This window comes from Felis catus, chromosome A2, assembly GCF_018350175.1.
Source record: "Felis catus isolate Fca126 chromosome A2, F.catus_Fca126_mat1.0, whole genome shotgun sequence".
Taxonomy (NCBI): Eukaryota; Metazoa; Chordata; class Mammalia; order Carnivora; family Felidae; genus Felis; species Felis catus.
In genome coordinates this window covers 156,509,051-156,528,668 of record NC_058369.1, presented here as the reverse complement: position 1 = coordinate 156,528,668, position 19,618 = coordinate 156,509,051, and the positions used below count along the sequence as shown (strand labels likewise).

Below are 19,618 nucleotides of genomic sequence, written 5' to 3'. Positions count from 1 at the left end.
CTTCTCTCCAGAAACAAATGACCTTAAAGATTCTCCCGTTTCCTCTAAAACATTTTCTATTCCACACCAGCACCACCCACCTCACCGCAAGAAGAGGGCAGATTCAGAGACCTGGGAGGTTAAGGGAGTTATATAAAAGATGAGAGATGAGGGAAGGTCCAAAGAAAAGTATGGAAAAAAATCCTTTTTCTTGATACTATTCAATATTCCCTTGTCAGCCTATCTTGTCATTTTCTATCAACTGTCTTTTTAAAAAATCTAACTCTTCATAATTTGTAAATTTATACTAAAATGTAAAATCTGTATGCTCTTTGGCCCAGAAACTTCATTTCCAAAACTCTATTCTATTGAAATATCCATACAACCACAAAAACAAAGTATAAATGGGAGTGTATAATTTAGGAGTCATTCCATTGCAAAGAACAGAATAGCCAACTCAAATGGCCTTTAAAGATGTACTAATGGAAGCTTAAAAACTTGGAAGGCTTCAAGGATGCTTTGATTCAGCAATTCAAAAATGTCAAGGACCCTATGATTCCTGTCTCTGTCCTGTGCATTAATGTCAGTTTTATCCTCAGGATAAAACCTCGTGACTGAAATGGCCCTCAGAGCCTGACTCTACCTTGTCTATATCAAGGGGGAAAGACAAAGTTACTCCCATCAGATCTAGGAAGTTTCTTTCCCAGATGTCCCTGGCAGACATCATAATGTGTGTCTTTCACTGAATTTGGTCACTGGCACAAACCTGAGTCAATAGTCTAGTGGGATTATGCTGATTAATTTACAATTAGGTTACCCAGCATAACCTCAGAGCAAGGGGTGGACCTTCATTCCGCAATGAACTTGGTACGTGTTTGGTTAACTGAATGGTTATAAGGATGGTTACCAAGAGAAGGAGGAGTGGATGTTAAGAAGGCAGCCACAATCTCCACTAGAGTAATCCAGGGTGCGTATTGATACATTGTCTATGTAATTCTGAAAATCCAGAAACAATCCAAAGATCCATTAATAGAAGATTGATTAAATACATCTGGTACATCCCTCAGTGGAGACAATGTAACTATTTCATTCATTTATCCAACCACGTACTCAACAAATACTTAATGATGACCTACAATGTCCCCACCCTGTCTTATGCTCTAAAGATACGGCAGAAGAAATAGTCAAAACCCTACCTTCATGGTATATATGTCCTCACTGGGTAAATAGAAAACAAATAAACAGAGACGGTAGACTATAATGCTGATCAATGCAAATGCTACAGAAAAGCAAACCAGATAAAGGGGTGGATGACTGGAAAGTACACACCTGCTTCTAAAGTACAGTTGACCTCTGAACAATATGAAGGTTGGGGCACCAACACCCTGCAGAGTCAAAAATCCTTGTATAACTCATGGTTCCCCCAAAACTTAACTGCTAATAGACTACTATTGGCCAGAAGCCTTACTGATAACATAAGCAGTTGATTAACACATATTCTGTATGTTATATGCACTATATGCGGTATTCTTACAATAAAGAAAACCAGAGAAAAATGTTAAGAAAATCAGAAGGAAGAGAAAATACATTTGCAGTCCTGTACTGTAAGAAGTCCGCATATAAGTGGATCTGTGCAGTTCAAACCCATGCTGTTCACGGGTCAACTGTATAATCTGAGAAACACATAAAAAGACCTATGAAAGCATCCTATAATTTGAAATAAAAAGCCACTTTGTAAAGTCAGAAGAGATATCTCTCACCAAAATATATTTACTCCAAGTAAATACCTAATTCATGATTCAATAAGATCCAGGAAGACACGGTATCTGTGCAGAAAAATACGGAAATATAAGGAGGTAACAATCTGAGATTAGGAACAACTGCATAGAGACAAAAGTGTTTTTTTCTTGCCATGTCTAATCATAGCAACAGATGAGTTTTCTTTATGTATCACTTGCTCCTGTAAACCCTAAGATGGCTCTCAACTGTCAACCTCATGGTTGTGACCTTTTGGAGCTGTGTAAAATAAAGTGATATCTGCACCTAGAAGCTTAGTTCCTTATGCAAATATTTTTTTCATACAGGATAGCTAGGCTGGGTAGAAATTTACTTCATACTGGTACACACCATAATCCACTTGTTAGTTTTCCCATTAGCCAGGAAAGAATTTCAACATATGCTCAAGATGAATTTATCAGAGAATATTTGTTCTAATAAGACAAAGAGAAGCCTCTTTTACCCTACAAACCTTATTTAAATTCATTATTGAAGTCCGAACCATTGTCATCGTTTATCTTTTTTTTAATGTTTTTATTTATTTTTGAGACAGAGACAGAGCATGAGCAGGGGAGGGGCAGAGAGAGAGGGAGACACAGAATCTGAAGCAGGCTCCAGGCTCTGAGCTGTCAGCATACAGCCTGATGCGGGGCTCAAACTCACAGACTGTGAGATCATGACCTGAGCTGAAGTCGGACGCTTAACCGACTGAGCCACCCAGGTGCCCCCATCATTTATCTTTTATAGCATGTTATTTTAGTATTGATATCAACTTTTCAAACGCCGTTAAAAATAAAGATATTTACTTACTGTCTTTGTATTATTTTAGTCTCACTTTTAAAAGTCCATTAAGAAGTTCTGTCTCGTTGAATGGATACAAATACAAAAGTCTTTATTTAGTCTTAGAGATACTCATTTATTCTGAGTAACTCAGTCTAATCATTGTCTGTTTATACCCCATCTCAGCTATGGAATCTGCTGAAACATAATCCGACAATCGAGATGAAAACTTCTCTCCACACAAAAATCTGTGCATGGAAGTTTACAGCAATTTTATTTATAATTGTCAAAATTTGGAAGCAACAGAGATGTTCTTCCATAGGTGTGTTGATAAATAAGCTGTGGGACACCCAGCCAATGGAGTATTGCTCAGGGCTAAAACAAAAATGACCTATCAAGCTACAAAAAGACACGGAGGCAACTTAAATGTATATTACTAAGTGACAGAAGCCAAAATGAGAAGGCTAAATGCTGGATGATTCCAACTATATGGAATTTTGGAAAAGACAAAACCGTGGAGTCAATAAAAAGACCAGTAGTTTCCAGGGGTTGGGGGAAGGGATGAATAGACAGAGCCCAGGGACTATTAGGGCAGTGAAAATACTCTGTGTTATGCTATGATGGCACATGTCACTGTACATTTGGCCAAACCCATGGAATGTATAACACCAAGGGTGAATCCTGGGTAAACTACGGATTTTGGGTGGCAATAATGTGTCCATGTGGGTTCATCCATTGTAATAGATGCACCGATCTGGTGGGGATGTTGATAATGGGGGAGGTTGTATGCATGTGTGAGATCGGGGAGGTCAGGCAGCACATGGGAAGTCTCTGTATCTTCCTCTCAGTTTTGCGGTGAACCTGAAAATGCTCTTAAGAGAAAAGTCAAAGAATTATTAACATTTTTTATTGAGGGAAAATGAGAGAGGATGGGCAGAGCAAAAAGTATTGCAATGCTAGCCATGCTAATAGTGGACAACTTTAAGTGGAGTTATAATTAGTGAGTTTTTACTGTTGTTTCATATTTCTGTTGTTACTTTTCTATATTTTTCTCAATAAACATGGAATAGATTTTACGAAACAAAAATGTCGCTTGTTTTTAGTGAAATTCCCAGGCTTTTTAGTTCACAGAACTTGGTGGTAGTCCTTGCCACCTTACAAAAGTCTTCTCTGAGGAGGAAGCCTGCTGAGAATGAGTGCCACGCAGGGCAGGCTGGGACTGCTGACCAGCTCCGTCCTCCTCCTCTTCCTCCCACATCTGTCCAGAGTCCCACATTTGTCACCGGGTGTCACACATGAAACCTGGTTACAACCGGAGGGGGTAGTAATTTATTTCCATAGAAAGAGCTGTATTAGACTGGGCACACTTTAAACCCATGGTACTTAATAACCCCGAATCCCTGACTTTCACGAGCAGCATATTCTGGGACAGTGCTGAGCCAAAATACACAATTCTGTGAACCAGAGACATACTGAAGGTTTGCTCTTCTTAGTATTCAGGAGCCATTTCTCATTGTTGCAGGGGTGGAAAATGTAATCATCATCATTATAACAACTAGTATTTATTGTTTTTGTTTCTCAATGTGTTGCACCATTCTTACATGCTTTTCAGTAGTATTCAATCCTCACAAGTATCCTATGAGATAGGTACAAATCTCTTTCCTCCCTGAGGCTTAAAGAGGTCAAATGTTTTTCTCAGGATAAGGCAGCTAGGAAGTCCTGCAGCCAGGAATGAAATCCTAGAAGCTGGACTCCAGAGCTCATGCTTTTCATCGCTCTGTAGGACTTCACAACAATATTTAGACGTTAAGAAAAAGAAGGCATCCCCAGAAGCCTGGAAAATCTGGAGATACTAAGGTTCCAGTTATTTCACAAAACAAGCATTTATATAGCATTTACTATTTGCCATTAGAACTCACTGTTCTGAGCACTTTATAAATAGATCATCTGAACAGATCAGTGAGGAGTAGAGATTGAATCAGTAATCAAAAACCTCCCAGCACAGAAAATCCATGGCCAGACCTCACTGGCAAGTTCTACCGAACACTTGAAGAGGAAATTAACACCAATCCTTCTCAGACTCTTACAAAAAGTTGAAGAGGAGGGAACACTTCTGAACTCATTCCACGAGGCCAACATGAGCCTGATCCCAAAGCCAGAGAAGGACATCACAAAAAAAGAAAATTGTAAACCAATATCCCTGATTGAACCCACATTTATTTCATATGTCTGGGGGGTACAGTCAGGAAGTTATCATGTAAGGCTAACTTATAAAGAGGAATATTGAAAAGAGTAATACATGTGAAAGACAAAAAGTGTACATGGAAAGGGATTGGCTGTATTCAGACTATTCAGTAAGAGCACCCCAGATCCAAAGATCAGAGAGTCTCAGCAAGATGGTTTTACCTGAAGACACCTTAGAGGGAGTAAGAAACAAGTTACAGGTGTGGAGATTTGCAGTAAAACAAAACAAAACAAAAAAACAATTATTTTCCAGTCGGGACTTCTCAGCTGAACAGAAAGTGTTTTCTCTATGTGTAGCCAGTTGCAAGGTAATAAAGAGTTCTAAGCCTAGCTAATCATTCGTGAGATGAAGAATGGGGAAGTTGGAGGGTCTGTCTGGCCACCTCAGCAGTTACAAGCAAACTGGGAAAGGTGTTTGGCCTTGTCACAGGTAAACAGGGGAGTCATCCCAAGCTCTACAGGAGCCATGAGAAAGAGTGGATGGAGTCTCTAGTAACTCGTGTGTGGAAGGGTAATTCTTTGTGGTAAGCCATTTCCCTGAGCACAAAAGTGCCACAGGATTTTTGACAGCCACTGTCTTCTGGGAGCACAGGGCTCAGATAAAGTTCGATATGGCAGAGAAAATCTAGAGACTCAGGGCCGAGTCCTGACTTTGCCAATAACTTCCATGAGGACCACAGCTGCCTCATGATGAAAATGGGGGTGGGGAAAGACTTGTTACATTTATTTCACATCCCAGTGTTTGAAGAGTCTCTAAGAACGGCAGAGGGACTCTTTAGAAGAAGGGAGACAGCAAGTGAGGCAGAGAGAGAGGGGACCCAGTCACAAAGGGAGGAGGGGACAACAAAGAAAAGCTATGTCACAGAGAGGGAGGAAAAATGTCAGCAGATACATCATAACTCCTGAGATATTTGGGATCAGAGAAGAAGCACCAGGGGTTTGACTTGGTCTGCTACTTCCTCTCTTGCACCCAGATCAGAGACAGCGCCCAACCAGGCCTTATACAATTGGGGTTTGAGCCCTAGTTTCAAGACTGCTATAAGATTTTTGCTTCTCCTCCTAACCCCCAGTTAATGTTTCTCTCCAGCTGTCTTTGCCAAGGGCACTTGGACTAAGGATTGGGACATTTACAGCTTGATCCAGTGCAAGATCACTGCCCGCCATGAAGCCGTGTCTCGTCTTCACTCTCCTGAGTGCAGCTGGTGAGTGGCTGGCCTGGGCCTCCTGGCGAGGGATGGGACAGTGGTCAGGAGGGTTGGGAGGGTCAGAAGGGGAAGCAGTCAGCCACAGCTGAAGAGACAGGAAGAGGCAGGCATTTCCTTCAATTAACTGTTGAAAAAAACAAAAGGAATCTCTAGCCATGTGACTTATCCAATCAGCGGGCTCTCCCATCCCCTCTGAGACCTGTGAGTAAGTTGGAATATGTCACTATAGTGCCCCACTCTCTCCTGAGGATTGAATGTGTGATACCTTAGACTGCCACTTTCCCTGGACAGCCATGCTTCCCTCTGCCTGGCAGATGGACTCAGAAGTGTGGGCAGGGAAGGCAGGCAGGCTGGGGGCAGTGCACTGGAGGCCCCGGGGCCCTGACCAAAGCCTTTCCATCCCCTCACTACCAAAGGCAGGTGGTATGCAATCATTACTTCCATGCTTGGTTGCCATGTTAATTAAAAATAATGTTTTGAAAGGAATAATTCACTTTCCCCCATTTTTATAATATACCACACTACCAGTCAAGAGTTCCTGATCAGCCCATGAGTTAATGTTAATATGCTTCCTTCTCAACCAAAGACAGTGTCCCTGAAGCATATAGCTTGGGTGGCATGCATGCTTCTCTCTGATTTTTAAAAAGATGTTTAAAATAATTTGAAGTCCTTGGTATTATCTCTGAAAACCTTAGGCTGAAAAAAACTACCCTAAGTGTTGCCCCACAACCTGTTTGACTCTCTCTCTACCTGTGATTCTGTCAATTCTTTAGGAGTCATTTTGGCCAGAGAGTCTGAAGCTGATAAGCTGAACTTACCAGAAGATTTTACTATTCCTTACATGGTCTATTTGCAGTCCAGCCCAGAACCCTGTGTGGGGACTCTCATTCACCCTGAGTGGGTACTGACAGCTGCCCACTGCCCCTTACCGTAAGTATCCCTTTGTTCTTGGGACTGGGAGGGATCTATTTAAAGAAAAGCAAGTCTTATAGGATATCCCGGCAAGTCTTAATGACATTCTAAAGGAACCAGAAGACCCAGCAAGAGAGAGGATATCCTTCCCAATGGGAAAAGTAACACCCATTTGGGTGGCTTAAGAGGAGATCAATAGGAAGGTGTCAGGAAACTCTCTCATGGAGAATAACTAATATTCAATATATATATATATATATATATATATATATATATATATATATATGCCCCCAAATATATAAGTCAATTAATAACAAACATAAGGAAACCCATTGATAAAAATACCCTAATAGTAGGGGTCTTTAACACCTCACTTACAGCAATGGACTGAAGCAGAAAATCACCAAGGAAACAATGGCTTTGAATGACACACTGGGCTAGATGTACTTAACAGATACATTCAAAACATTTCATCCTAAAGCAGAAGAATACAGATTCTTCTCAAGTACAAATGGAACATTCTCCAGAATAGAACACATACTGGGTCACAAATCAACCTTCAACAGGTACAAAAAGACTGAGATCATACCATGCGTATTTTCAGATAACAATGCTGTAACACTTAAAATCAACCACAGAAAAAATTTGGAAAGCCCCCAAATACATGGAGGCTAAAGAACATCCTACTAAAGAATGAATGGGTTAATCAGGAAATCAATGAAAGAAATGAGCAAAAGAATGAGCAAAAGAAAATGAAAACATGACAGCCCAAAGCCTTTGGGATGCCACAAAGGCAGCCCTAAGAGGATTACAATTGCATTCAGTACATTGCAATTCAGGCCTATCTCAAGAAGCAAGAAAGGTCCCAAATACACAACCTAACCTTACATCTAAAAGGTGCTAGAAAAGGAGCAGCAAATAAAACCTAAAGCCAGAAGAAGAAGGAAAAAAATAAAGATTAGAACAGAAATAAATGATACAGAAACAAACAAACAAACAAAAAACCCCAGTAGAACAGATCAATGAAACTAAATGCTGGTTCTTTGAAAGAATAAAATTGATAAACCCCTAGCCAGATGTATCACAAAGAAAAGAGAGAGGACCCAAATAAAATAAATCATGATAAAATCATGAATGAAAGAGGAGAGATCACAACCAACACATCAAATACAAACAATTATAAGAGAATACTCTGAAAAATTATATGCCAACAAACTGGACAGTCTGGAAGAAATGGACAAATTGCTGGAAACTCATGCACAACCAAAACTGAAACAGGAAGAAATATAAAACTTAAAAAAAAATTTAATGTTTATTTATTTTTGAGAGTGAGAGAGAGAGACAGAGTGTGAGAGGGGGAGGGGCAGAGAGAGAGGGAGACAGAATCTGAAGCAGGCTCTAGGCTCTGAGCTGTCAGCACAGAGCCTGATGCGGGCTTTGAACTCACAGACCGTGAGATCATGACCTGAGCTGAAGATGGACGCTTAACTGACTGAGCCACCCAGGTGCCCCAGAAATATAAAATTTAAACAGACCCATAACCAGCAAAGAAATTGAATCAGTAATCAAAAAATCTCCCAACAAACAAGAGTCCTGGGCCAGATGGCTTCCCAGGGGAATTCTACCAGACCTTTAAAGAAGAGTTAATACCTATTCTTCTTATTGTTCCAAAAAATAGAAATGGAAGAAAAGCTTCCAAACTCATCCTATGAAGCCAAAATTACACTGATTCCAAAATCAAAGACCCCACTAAAAAGGAGAATTACAGTCAATATCCCTGAGGAAGCTGGATGAAAAAATTCTCAACAAGATACTAGCAAATTGAATTCAACAGTATGTTAAAAGAATTATTCACCATTATCAAGTAGGATTTATTCCTGGGCAGCAGGGCTGGCTCAGTATTCACAAATCAATGTGATTCACCACCTTAATTAAAGAAAGGATAAGAACCATATGATCCTCTTAATAGATGCAGAAAAAGCATTTGACAAAATACAGCATCCTTTCTTGATAAAAACCCTCAAGAAAGTAGGGATAGAAGGAACATACCTCAACATCATAAAGGGCATATACAAAGACCCACAGCTAATATCATCCTCAATACGGAAAAATTGAGAGCTTTTTCCCTAAGGTCAAGAACACGACAGAGATGTCCACTCCCAGCACTGTTCTTCAACATCTGGAAGTCCTAGCCTCAGTAATCAGACAATAAAACAGACAATAAAAGGCATACAAATTGGCAAGGAAGAAGTCAAACTTTTACTCTTTGCAGATGACATGATACTCTGTGTGGAAAACTCAAAGGACTCCACCAAATAATTGCTAGAACTGATACATGAATTCAGCAAAGTCACAGGATATATAATCAACATACAGTGGGGTGCTTGGGTGGCTCAGTTCATTAAGCATCTGATTCCCAATTTTGGCGAAGGTCATGATCTCATGGTTCATAAGTTCAAGCCCCATCTGGGGCTCTGTGCTGAGTGAGGAGCCTGCTTGGGATTCTCTGTCTCCCTCTTTCTCTCAAAATAAATAAATATGTTTAAAAAAATAAAATGAAATCAACATACAGAAATCAGTTGCATTTCCATACACCAATAGTGCAGTAGCAGGAGAGGAAATCAAGGAATTGATCCCATTTACAACCGCACCAAAACCATAAGATACCCAGGAATAAACCTAAACAAAGAGGAAAGAGATCTGTATACTGAAAACTATAGAAATCTTATGAAAGAAATCGAAGAAGATACCAAGAAATGGAAAAACAGTCTATTCTCATAGATAGGAAAACAAATATTATTAAAATGTCTGTACTACCCAAAGCAATCTACACATTCAATACAATCCCTGTCAAAGTAACACCAGCATTCTTTGCAGAGCTAGAACAAATAATTCTAAAATTTGTGTAGAAAAGATCCCAAATAAGCGAAGTAATGTTGAAAAAGAAAACCAAAGTTGGAGACACCACAATTCTGGACTTCAAGCTGTATTATTAAAGTTGTAATCATTAAGACAGTATGGTACTGGCACAAAAACAGACACACAGATCAATAGAACAGAATAGAGAGCCCACAAATCTATGGCCAACTAATCTTCAACAAAACAGGAAAGAATGTCGAAGGAAAAAAGACAGTCTCTTCAGCAAATGGTGCTGGGAGAACTGGACAGCAACATGCAGAAGAATAAAACTGGACCACTTTCTCATACTATACACAAAAATAAATTCAAAATGGATTAAAGACCTAAATATGAGACAGGAAACCATCAAAATTCTAAAGGAGAAAACAGGCAGCAACCTCTTTGATCCTGGCCACAGCAACTTCTTACTAAACACTCTCCAAAGGCAAGGGAAACAAAAGCAAAAATGAACTATTGGGACCTCATCAAGATAAAACCTTCCGCACAGCAAAGGAAACAATCAGCAGAACGAAAAGGCAACCGACAGAATGGGAGAAGATATTTGCAAATGACATATCAGATAAAGGATTAGTATCCAAAATGTACAAAGAACTTATCAAACTCAACACCTAAAAAACAAATAATCCAGTGATGAAATGGGCAAAAGACATGAACAGACACTTTTCCAAAGAAGACATCCAGATGGCTAATAGACACATGAAAAGATGCTCAATATCACTCATCATCAGAGAAATACAAATCAAAACCACAGTGAGGTACCAACTCACACCTGTCAGAACAGCTGAAATTAACAACTCAGGAAACAACAGATGTTGGCAAGGATGCAGGGAAAGGGGAACTCTTTTCCACTGTTGGTGGGAATGCAAACTGGTGCAGCCACTCAGAAAACACAGTATGGAGGTTACTCAAAAAATTAAAAACAGAGCTACCCTACGAACTAGCAATTGCACTACTAGGTATTTATCCAAAGGATACAAAAATGCTGATTTGAATGGCAAATGCACCCCAATATTTATAATGGCATTATCAACAATAACCAAATTATGGAAAGAGCTCAAATGTCCACGACTGATGAACGGATAAAGAAGATGTGATATATATAGATATATGGAATATATAGATATATGGAATATATAGATATGGAATATATATAGATATGTAATATATATGGATATGGAACATATAGATATGGAATATATATAGACATGGAATATGTAGATATGGAATATATATAGATATGGAATATATATGGATATGGAACATATATTTGGAATATAGATATATGGAATATATATATATAATGGAATATATATATATATGTATGGAATATATATATATAATGGAATGTTACTTGGCAATCAAAAAGAATGAAATTTTTCCGTTTGCAACAACATGGATGGAACTAGAGTATATTATGCTAAGTGAAATAAGTCGGTCAGAGAAAGATAAATATGTGATTTCACTCCTATGTGGAATTAAAGAAACAAAAGATGAACATAGGGGAAAGGAAGGAAAAATAAAATAAGATAAAAACAGGAAGACAAACCATATCTTAAATATAGAGAACAAATGGAGTTGCTGGAGGGGGGATGGGCTAAATGGGTGATGGGCATTATAGAGGGCACATGTTGGGATGAGCACTGGGTGTTGTATGTAAGCGAAGAATCACTGAATTCTACTCCTGAAACCAAATACTATAGTATATGTTAACTACCTTGACTTTAAATAAAAAGATAAAGTATTGAAAAAAACACAAAACACAAAACAAAGAAAAACCCCAAACACAGATGGGATCTCTGCTCTGCACATCATAAGAAATATGAAGTAAAGACAGTTCATCCCCTCCCAAGAACTGGAGTTGGAAAACTTGATGTTCTTCTCTCAGCCAGATCTAATGCATGAATGGTTTTTGTAGGAAATGGCTCTTGTATCCGTAACATGATTGGACTCCTGGTATAGAAGCGCGTATGTTGGAATGTGTCCAGGGAATATAATGGAAAATGATAAGTGGGCATCCTGATAGATTAAGAGCCTTGGGAATCAGTGATACAAGTAGGCAGCACATCATAAATATAATGACATGGGGGCTATAGAGGGGCTGGGAGAGACCTAAGAATATCCAGAAGTGAAGGGTTCAATACACTTGCTCAAGAGCTGCTTGGGACAATGGAGTGCGGGCACATCTCTATCACCTGCCTATGCATGTTTTCCAAATCTTAATAATAATAATAATAATAATAATAATAATAATAAACAATACTAGACTGTACTAAGTGCACTCGAGGTGGCAGATACACCCCAGGTTTTATATACACACTGACTCTAGACTCTACAACCCCGTAAACTATTAGTACTCTTTCACAAACCAAAGCAGGTCACTTCAGTTTTCAAGTCTGAGAGACAAAATTAAGATGGTTGGGGGGGGGGGTCAGTTCTGGCATTTTTTGTGGTTCTGACATTCTTTGACCCTGCTCTTCTCTATCTCCTTGCCCTTTTTCTTCCAAAGTGTTAAAATCCGACTGGGAGTTTATCAACCCAGCGTCAAAAATAAGAAAGAGCAGATACGGAATTACTCACTGACTGTGCCCTCCCCTGAATTCAAAGCACAATCTCTGGAGAATGACCTGATGCTGATAAAATTGTCCAAGGCTGCTGCGCTCAACTCCCACGTGGGAACCATAGCCATATCTATGGAACCCTTAGCATTTAACGATTCCTGCTTTATCCCAACCTGGACTTGGAATGAATACAAAAACCGTAAGTGTTCGACTCTGTTCTTCATCCTGAGGAGGTTTTGGAGCTGGGGGAGAATGTGGAGGGATTTACGTGAAGGGAATGGCAGCTATGAGGTAATGTTCCTGACCCTCGTGATTACTGCCAGGACTTTATCCTGCCGAGAGATGAAATCCGAAGAGGCTGACACAGGGCAGCCAATCTGATACCAGTGAGTGGAGCCACAGGAACTGTGGTATCTCTAGGACATTCAAGACCAGAGTCTGGGGAACTGAATTCAAATAATGGTTTGGGGAACCAGGAGTCCTCACTCTAAAGACAGTATCAAGGCATCTTGTGGGAGGGTAGCTCACTGTCTTCTTGATGGCTGCTGACAGTCCAGCAAGCAATTCATCAAGCAGCAGTGGGAAAACAAAAACAGAGCATGTGGGGAGCTGGCAGAAGATACTCCCCATCCCCCGCCGCAGACAACCACACCTATATCGATACGGTTCACTCAGGTGGACCCGGAGAGGTGGGGGTGGCTGAGGGAGCTGCTCCTATACACAGAAGGCAACTCTTATACCTGCTGCTTCATCCAACAGTCCCCCCTTAGAAGTGGACACCAGGGCATGCACAGAGGACTTGATTATGACATACTGTTGGTGTCTCTCTGGCCCGACCTACCAGTGGGAAAAACTGCCACAGCCTCTGCTTCAGGCACACATGTCTCCAGCCTCTCAGTTCTCATTGGCATGGGCAGAGGGGACCTGGTCTCTGCAGAAGCATGTCTCACCACGGGCACTTGAGGAAGAGAGTTGCTTTCTTACGCATCTGTTGACTGTCGGTGGCCTTTACTTCATGTGGCTGCTAGTAACCCATCGGGCTCTCTGTATTGTCAAAGGATGATGGGGGCACCACTCAATATCTGAAATGAAATGGTAAAGCTAAATTTATTGCTGATCACAGTGAGGAAGAACAATGCTGAGCAGACAACGTCTCCCTGAGCAGAGCAGAGTACTGGGACTACATGCGGTTTGGGAGAAGTTTTTTGAACAGGGATTACAAGACTTTAAGAAGCTTAAGGGGGTTGATGTCTATAGAGGCATGGTTGTTGTGTGAGATTGTTGTTCACTGCTTGGCACTTTGAGGCATGTTTATTGCAGGCGGTCTGATTGGCTGACTTTAAAAAGTGACACTGATTGATCAGCTTGATGAAACTGTGTTCATGATGAACACATGATGAAACTGAGTTTCATGATGAAACTGAGGCAAATGTCATGATATTAATCAAGTTTAAACCCTGGGCTGATAGCCACAGAACACTCCTATCTTTCCTGTAAAACAAAACAAAAACAAAAACAAATAAACAAAAAAAAACAAATAAAAAGTGAGAACTTTGATATTCTCAGTATTTGGCAATTTCATTTTTAATTCAGAAGCAACATTCCTGGGAATCTAAATGAATATTTTTTTCTAAGCAAATTGAAGTGTACAATTTTTATCCTTGACTTTACAAGCCTTATTCAAAGTAATCGAAAAATAATTTATTACATATCATTTGAAAACAAAATAAAATCATATGAAGGTTTTATCACATAGGTTCTTCATGTCAGAATCACAGTGACAAAATAATTCTGTAAGCTCTTTGGTGCAAGGCTTCAAATATTTGTTAGGAATTCATTATTTCAAGTACTTGGTTACTTTCACCTAGCTTATTCTATGCATTTCAATTCAATTCCCATAAAAACTTAAAACTGAACATAATTCCCCTCTTTCTTGTCTGACCTGACACTTTGTGTTTTAGGACGCTAGGTTGGATACACTATGAGAAAAATTCTGCTCCATAAGTGACACTAGGCTTAGTTTGAGCAATCTCTAATCAGTTTTGTTGTTTCCTTCCTCCTTGTCACTCTCCACCAGAGATTAGAATTCTTTAATACTGTGGTCAGAATCCTTGCATCCTAAGGTTAACAGCTGAGTAACAATCACTATGAGGAAGATGAGCACCATAACTTCATACACTTACAAATAATCCACTTTTAAACAATCTATTTCATTAAAAAACAGCTTCAGACACATTAAAAATAGTTTTTTCCCTTTATGATTAAATGTAAAAAATTCGACGCCAAAAATAAAGGTTTCTTAGGGACAATGGCTTTGTGTCTGACTGCTTTTATGTCATTTATAATCTTTTCATGGGTTTTGAAAGGTTTCTAAATTAGGCAAGTAGAGAGGGAACTACAGATCTGATTTCTGATGTGAGGGGGACATCATGTTCTGAATCTACTGATTTGACACAGATATTGAATGAGAAACCCTAAGAAGGATTTCTCAAAATAGGGGCCGATTACAAGAGTATGGGTGATAAGCAGAGTGACTAGATGTTATTTGTCTTCCTTTTCCCCACAGTCAGCGACCCTGACATCCTGACTTGGATAAACCAATATTCTCTCCCCCTCAATGACTGCCAGAACATGGTGGGACAAATAATGGCAGCACGCATCATGTGTGTGGGACAACCTTTAAACATCTTATCTAGAACTAAGGTAACTTTCTTCAGACAGAAAGATAGCAAGGGGACTTTGAAGGTAGTTGAGGAAAATCACATGGCACTCATCCAAAAGGCCTGGAGTCCCTCTCCTCTCTCCCCCGAGATTTTGGGTTTGTCATTAGTTCCCCTTCCCTCATTTTGCAATGGGAAAGACTCTGGGTAGAATCATTTGTCCCTTCTCCTCTTTCTTCCATTCAGTTTGGGCTCGAGCTTGAACCAAGAGAGGTGAGATCTAGGTGGACGTGAAGAGAGGGTTGTTACCTTTCAAAAACAAATGAGTCCCGTCCTTTAGATGCCTCTTCAACTATAATTTACCACCTCTTGGGATTTATTCTTGTTCCATGAGGACAAAGCAACATTGACCTCCTATTCCTTCTCTCTGGCAGGAAGTTTCAGCCGCCCCGGCCATCTGTGATGGCAGGTTGCATGGAATCTTGTCCTGGGCCAAAGGAAGTATCACCCTGGGAAGCGAAGGGTTCTTCACAGAAGTTTATCACCATGCAAGATGGATCTTGAAAGTCATAAATAATTACTGAGGCCCTTCCATTCCCCCGTCTTCAGTGCAACATCTTCATAATTTCTACACTGAATTCACAGCTCTTGATCTTTCTTGTTTTTGAACAGAGTTCAAACAGAAAACATTCAGTAAACAAAAAAAAATGAACTAAGAACTCATGCTGTGATCACTGATCTCTTGATATATAAACTGTAAGCATGATGAGAAATGTAACAACCTCCCCCAGCATTTGTTCATTCAATCAAAAATTATTGAGTTATCAGCAATTTAGTAGGCACCGCATATGAAAGGGATAAAAGAGTGACTCTCATCTCCATCAAACAGCCGATTATTCTACCTGATGACTATTGTTACAATGGAGATAAGAGGTTTCATGAGAGCACAGAGAAAGCCATTCTGGGTGTCAGAGCCAGGGAAGGTTTCACCAAATAGACAACTTAGGGAAGACTTTTATAAAGCTGAGGGGATAGTTAAGTAGAAGTCAGAAAAGCACAAGAATGTGGCATGTTCTGGATAATATAGGTATATAAGTAATACTGGAGGGTAGAAAATAAATTGTAGAGGAGGAGACCAGGTGTGAAAAAAGATTCTTAAGTAGAGGTGAGCAAGGGTTAGATAGTGAAAGGCTTGACCTCTTTGGGGAAGGAATTTAGATTTTTATCTTGTTGGAATCAGAGGGGGTGTCACTAAAACCTCCATGGTAGAGAGAGCATCATCAAATTTCTGAATTTGGACTAAAGAAGCAGAGTCTCTACAGTTTACATGTATTGACTGTGAGTAGAAAGAGAAAGGGAAGTGTCTGGAATAATTCCCAGGTTTCTGACTTGGGCAACTGGGTAGGTGGCGGTTCGCAAAGATAACAGGAAGAGAATCAATGTTTTCATGTGTAAAGAATCAGGAGCATGGTCGTGAGTAGGAGGGATGGTCCAAGTTATATTTGAGATCCCTGAAGGACATGGAGATGGTCATTTCTAGCAGACAGCTGGAGACAAAGATCTGGATCTCAGATGTCTAAGCAAAAACAACAGGGAGTTGTCTGTTTATGGGTGGTAGCCGCAGACTTCAGCAGAGCTCTGTGCCCCTGGGAAGAGCTCTGACAGATGCTCAGCCCTCTTCTCACCCTGGCATATAGTGGGGAGAGGTATAGCATCCTAGACCTATTGACCAAGACACTTAAAAATAGAGAATTGAGAGGATTCCAAGTGACCCAAAAGTAGGGTCTAGAGTGAGAGGCCATGGTGTTACATAGAGGGGAGAGGCAGTGCGATATGAGGTCATCTGCTAAAAAAGGTAATAGGAAGAGGAACAGAGAGGGTCGGTGAGATGAGAGAGAGAATAATGCCATGAAAGGAAAAGGCTGCAGAGAGAGGAGTATGGCCTTCCATCCCACGAGAGAGGTGGCAAATCCATACATCTGTAGAGATGGCAGAGGAAGGTTGGTTCTATGCTTTTCATCCCTCACCAAGGTAAAAAAGTGAAAAAAAAGGCAATAAAACCTGGGTCACAAGTAAGACCATAGATTATCCTGACACATAAACAAAAATCAAATTCTCAAATTTGGATACTGAGGCCATTTAATTAAACGGTACTTCTTTTCCTTGTAATCCTTGGTCATTCAAACTGCAAGCCCTTCTGTTTGCTTGTCTTCTCCAGTAGCCTCATTCCTAGTTTCTCACTGCTTCCCATCTCTGAGTCACTGCCCAACACCCCCTGTCCCTTTTATTGAATCACATTTATACTGTTCCAGAGTTTTTAATAAAACACTCATCTGAGTATTTAAGTAACTCTTAAATTATGTCTTCAACACATACTGGCAATCCTGCATTTCCCATGTCACTGTCTGTACAATTCTCCATAATGGCCACCTCAAGCATTTGCCTCTCTGCTCCTGTCTTCAGTGCTTCATCTTCATTGGGTGACCTCTGGCATGGGAGTACAGGGAGGTTGAAGCCATCAGCGATAACTTCACTCAACCTCCCACCTTCTACCCTGCAAACATACTTGTGCTTTTCTTCCTCGTTCTTTTCCATCCTTCCTGGAAGTGAGACCCTATTATCTACAGCTTCTATGTCCACCTGTGATATGGATCACATCTCCCCTGACTTCCTCATGGGTGTGCTGTATTGATTATCTCTACTTCTTTGTATTTTTCCATTTCCCCTATCTATTGACTTCTTTCTGTCACCATGGAAGCAAGATAAAGCCTATTCCATCCAAAATATGGAGCCTAAGGATGGGCTCCCTTGATCTGCTCTCTGGTTGCCTCCTGGGTCTTCTTTGCAGGCAGTGCCAGTTGACAATTCTTGAAGGGCACATTCTGTGGGATTCTTCTGGGTCTCTCTTCACACTCTTCCGTACATGCTCTTCTCTTTTGAGTCCTCGTCTATATCTCCAGAGACTTTTCCCCCATCTCTTCATTTGCTTCACTTCTACTCATCCTTTAAGCACCAAACATCTCTTCCTCAAGGAAGTCTTCTTCTAACCTTTACATTAGGGTCCCTTCTATGTGTTTTTCTACATCCCTTTCTTTCCCCCATTGGGACATCCATGGTGGCAAATCTTGTTATATCTGTCTCCCCTATGGGTCTTCATCATCTGTGAGGGCAAGATTCCCATTTCCCTTACCACTAAATCAATAATATCTAATAAAGTGCCAGCACACCATATACTTTGTATTGGTTTTCCACTGCTGCATAATAACATTGCCACAAACTGAACAGCTTAAGACAACATGTATTTTCTCACAGTTTCTGCAAATCAAGAGTCCAAGTATGACTTAGCTGGGTCCTCTCCTCAAGGTCTAGTAAGGCTCTGAAGTAAGAATTTGATTTCTAAGCTTTCTCAAGTTGTTGGTAGAATTCATTTCCTTCTGGTTGTGTGACACAGGATCCTCACCTTTTGCGGGCTGTTGGCTGAAAGCTGCCCTCAGGTCCTTGAGGCAATCCTTTGCGCAGAGAGGGCATCTGTACATAGTTCTTTGACACTTAATCTTCCTCAGTGTGGCTACTTACATCCCCAAGCCAGTGGGAAAAATCTCTCTTGTGCATGCTAGTCAGGTAGATGTGTGTGTACATCTACCTGACTGTACAGGTCAGGTGTGTGTACATCTACCTGACTGTACATAACACTAACACACACAATGTTAGTGTTATGTGTTAACATAATTATCAGAATGGCATCCCATAATTTTTGCCATATTCTATTAGTTGGAAGCAATTCACACATCCCACATCTAAGAAGAGGATATTAGGGATTATGCAAGGCATGAACAGTGGGCTTAAAGTCTGTCCAAAATATTCAATAGAATTTCATCAAGTAATAAATTTATTGGATCCTTATCTCCCACACAATCAAGACTTACACAAGTCTTATATATGCAGGGCTTATACACTAAGGCTTTCCGTTATAGAATTCCTGCTTATCTCTCGACCTAGTTCTTAACACTTTCACTGTAATACATAGCTGCTGTTCCTCAAACACACCACATTGTTACATATATTCATGCTTTAACAGAAGGCTTTCCCTCTTTTTGAACTACTTTTTCTCTCCTTTTTATGCGAGACAAGTTCCTCCCCTCCTCTAAGACCCAGGTAGAGTGTAAATTTTTGGATACTCCTTCTTTATGACAATGGAGGCTGAAGAAGTATCTAACTTGTGTTCTAAGGCAATACCTCAACCTCCATTAAGAAACAAAACAAATGAGCATAGGAAAAAAAGGAAAGAGAGCAAGGGAAACCAAGAAACAGACTCTTTAACTCTAGAGAACAAACTGATGATTACCAGAGGGGAGGTGGGTGGGGGGATGGGTGAAATAGATGATTGGGATTAAGGAGGCCACTTATGATGAGCGCCAGGTATATGGAAGTGTTGGATCACCACGTTGAACACCTGGAACTAATATTACACTGTATGTTAACTAAGTGGAATTTAAGTAAAAACTTAAAACTCTCCTACATGTTATTATGAAGATTGTTAAACATGCAACAAAGCTGAAAGAATTTCACAGTGTATACCTGTATA

General features: G+C 40.2%; 1 protein-coding gene across 1 annotated transcript; it reads left to right on the top strand.

The window, feature by feature from the left end:
* Positions 1–5,644: 5,644 nt before the first annotated feature.
* LOC102902015 (probable inactive serine protease 58) lies at positions 5,645–15,756 on the top strand. The gene is made up of 5 exons (XM_006929434.4): positions 5,645–5,981; positions 6,758–6,914; positions 12,322–12,572; positions 14,940–15,076; positions 15,468–15,756. Exons 1-5 carry the CDS (start codon positions 5,942–5,944, stop codon positions 15,615–15,617), a joined length of 735 nt encoding a protein of 244 aa, XP_006929496.1. The 5' UTR covers positions 5,645–5,941; the 3' UTR covers positions 15,618–15,756.
* Positions 15,757–19,618: the final 3,862 nt, after the last annotated feature.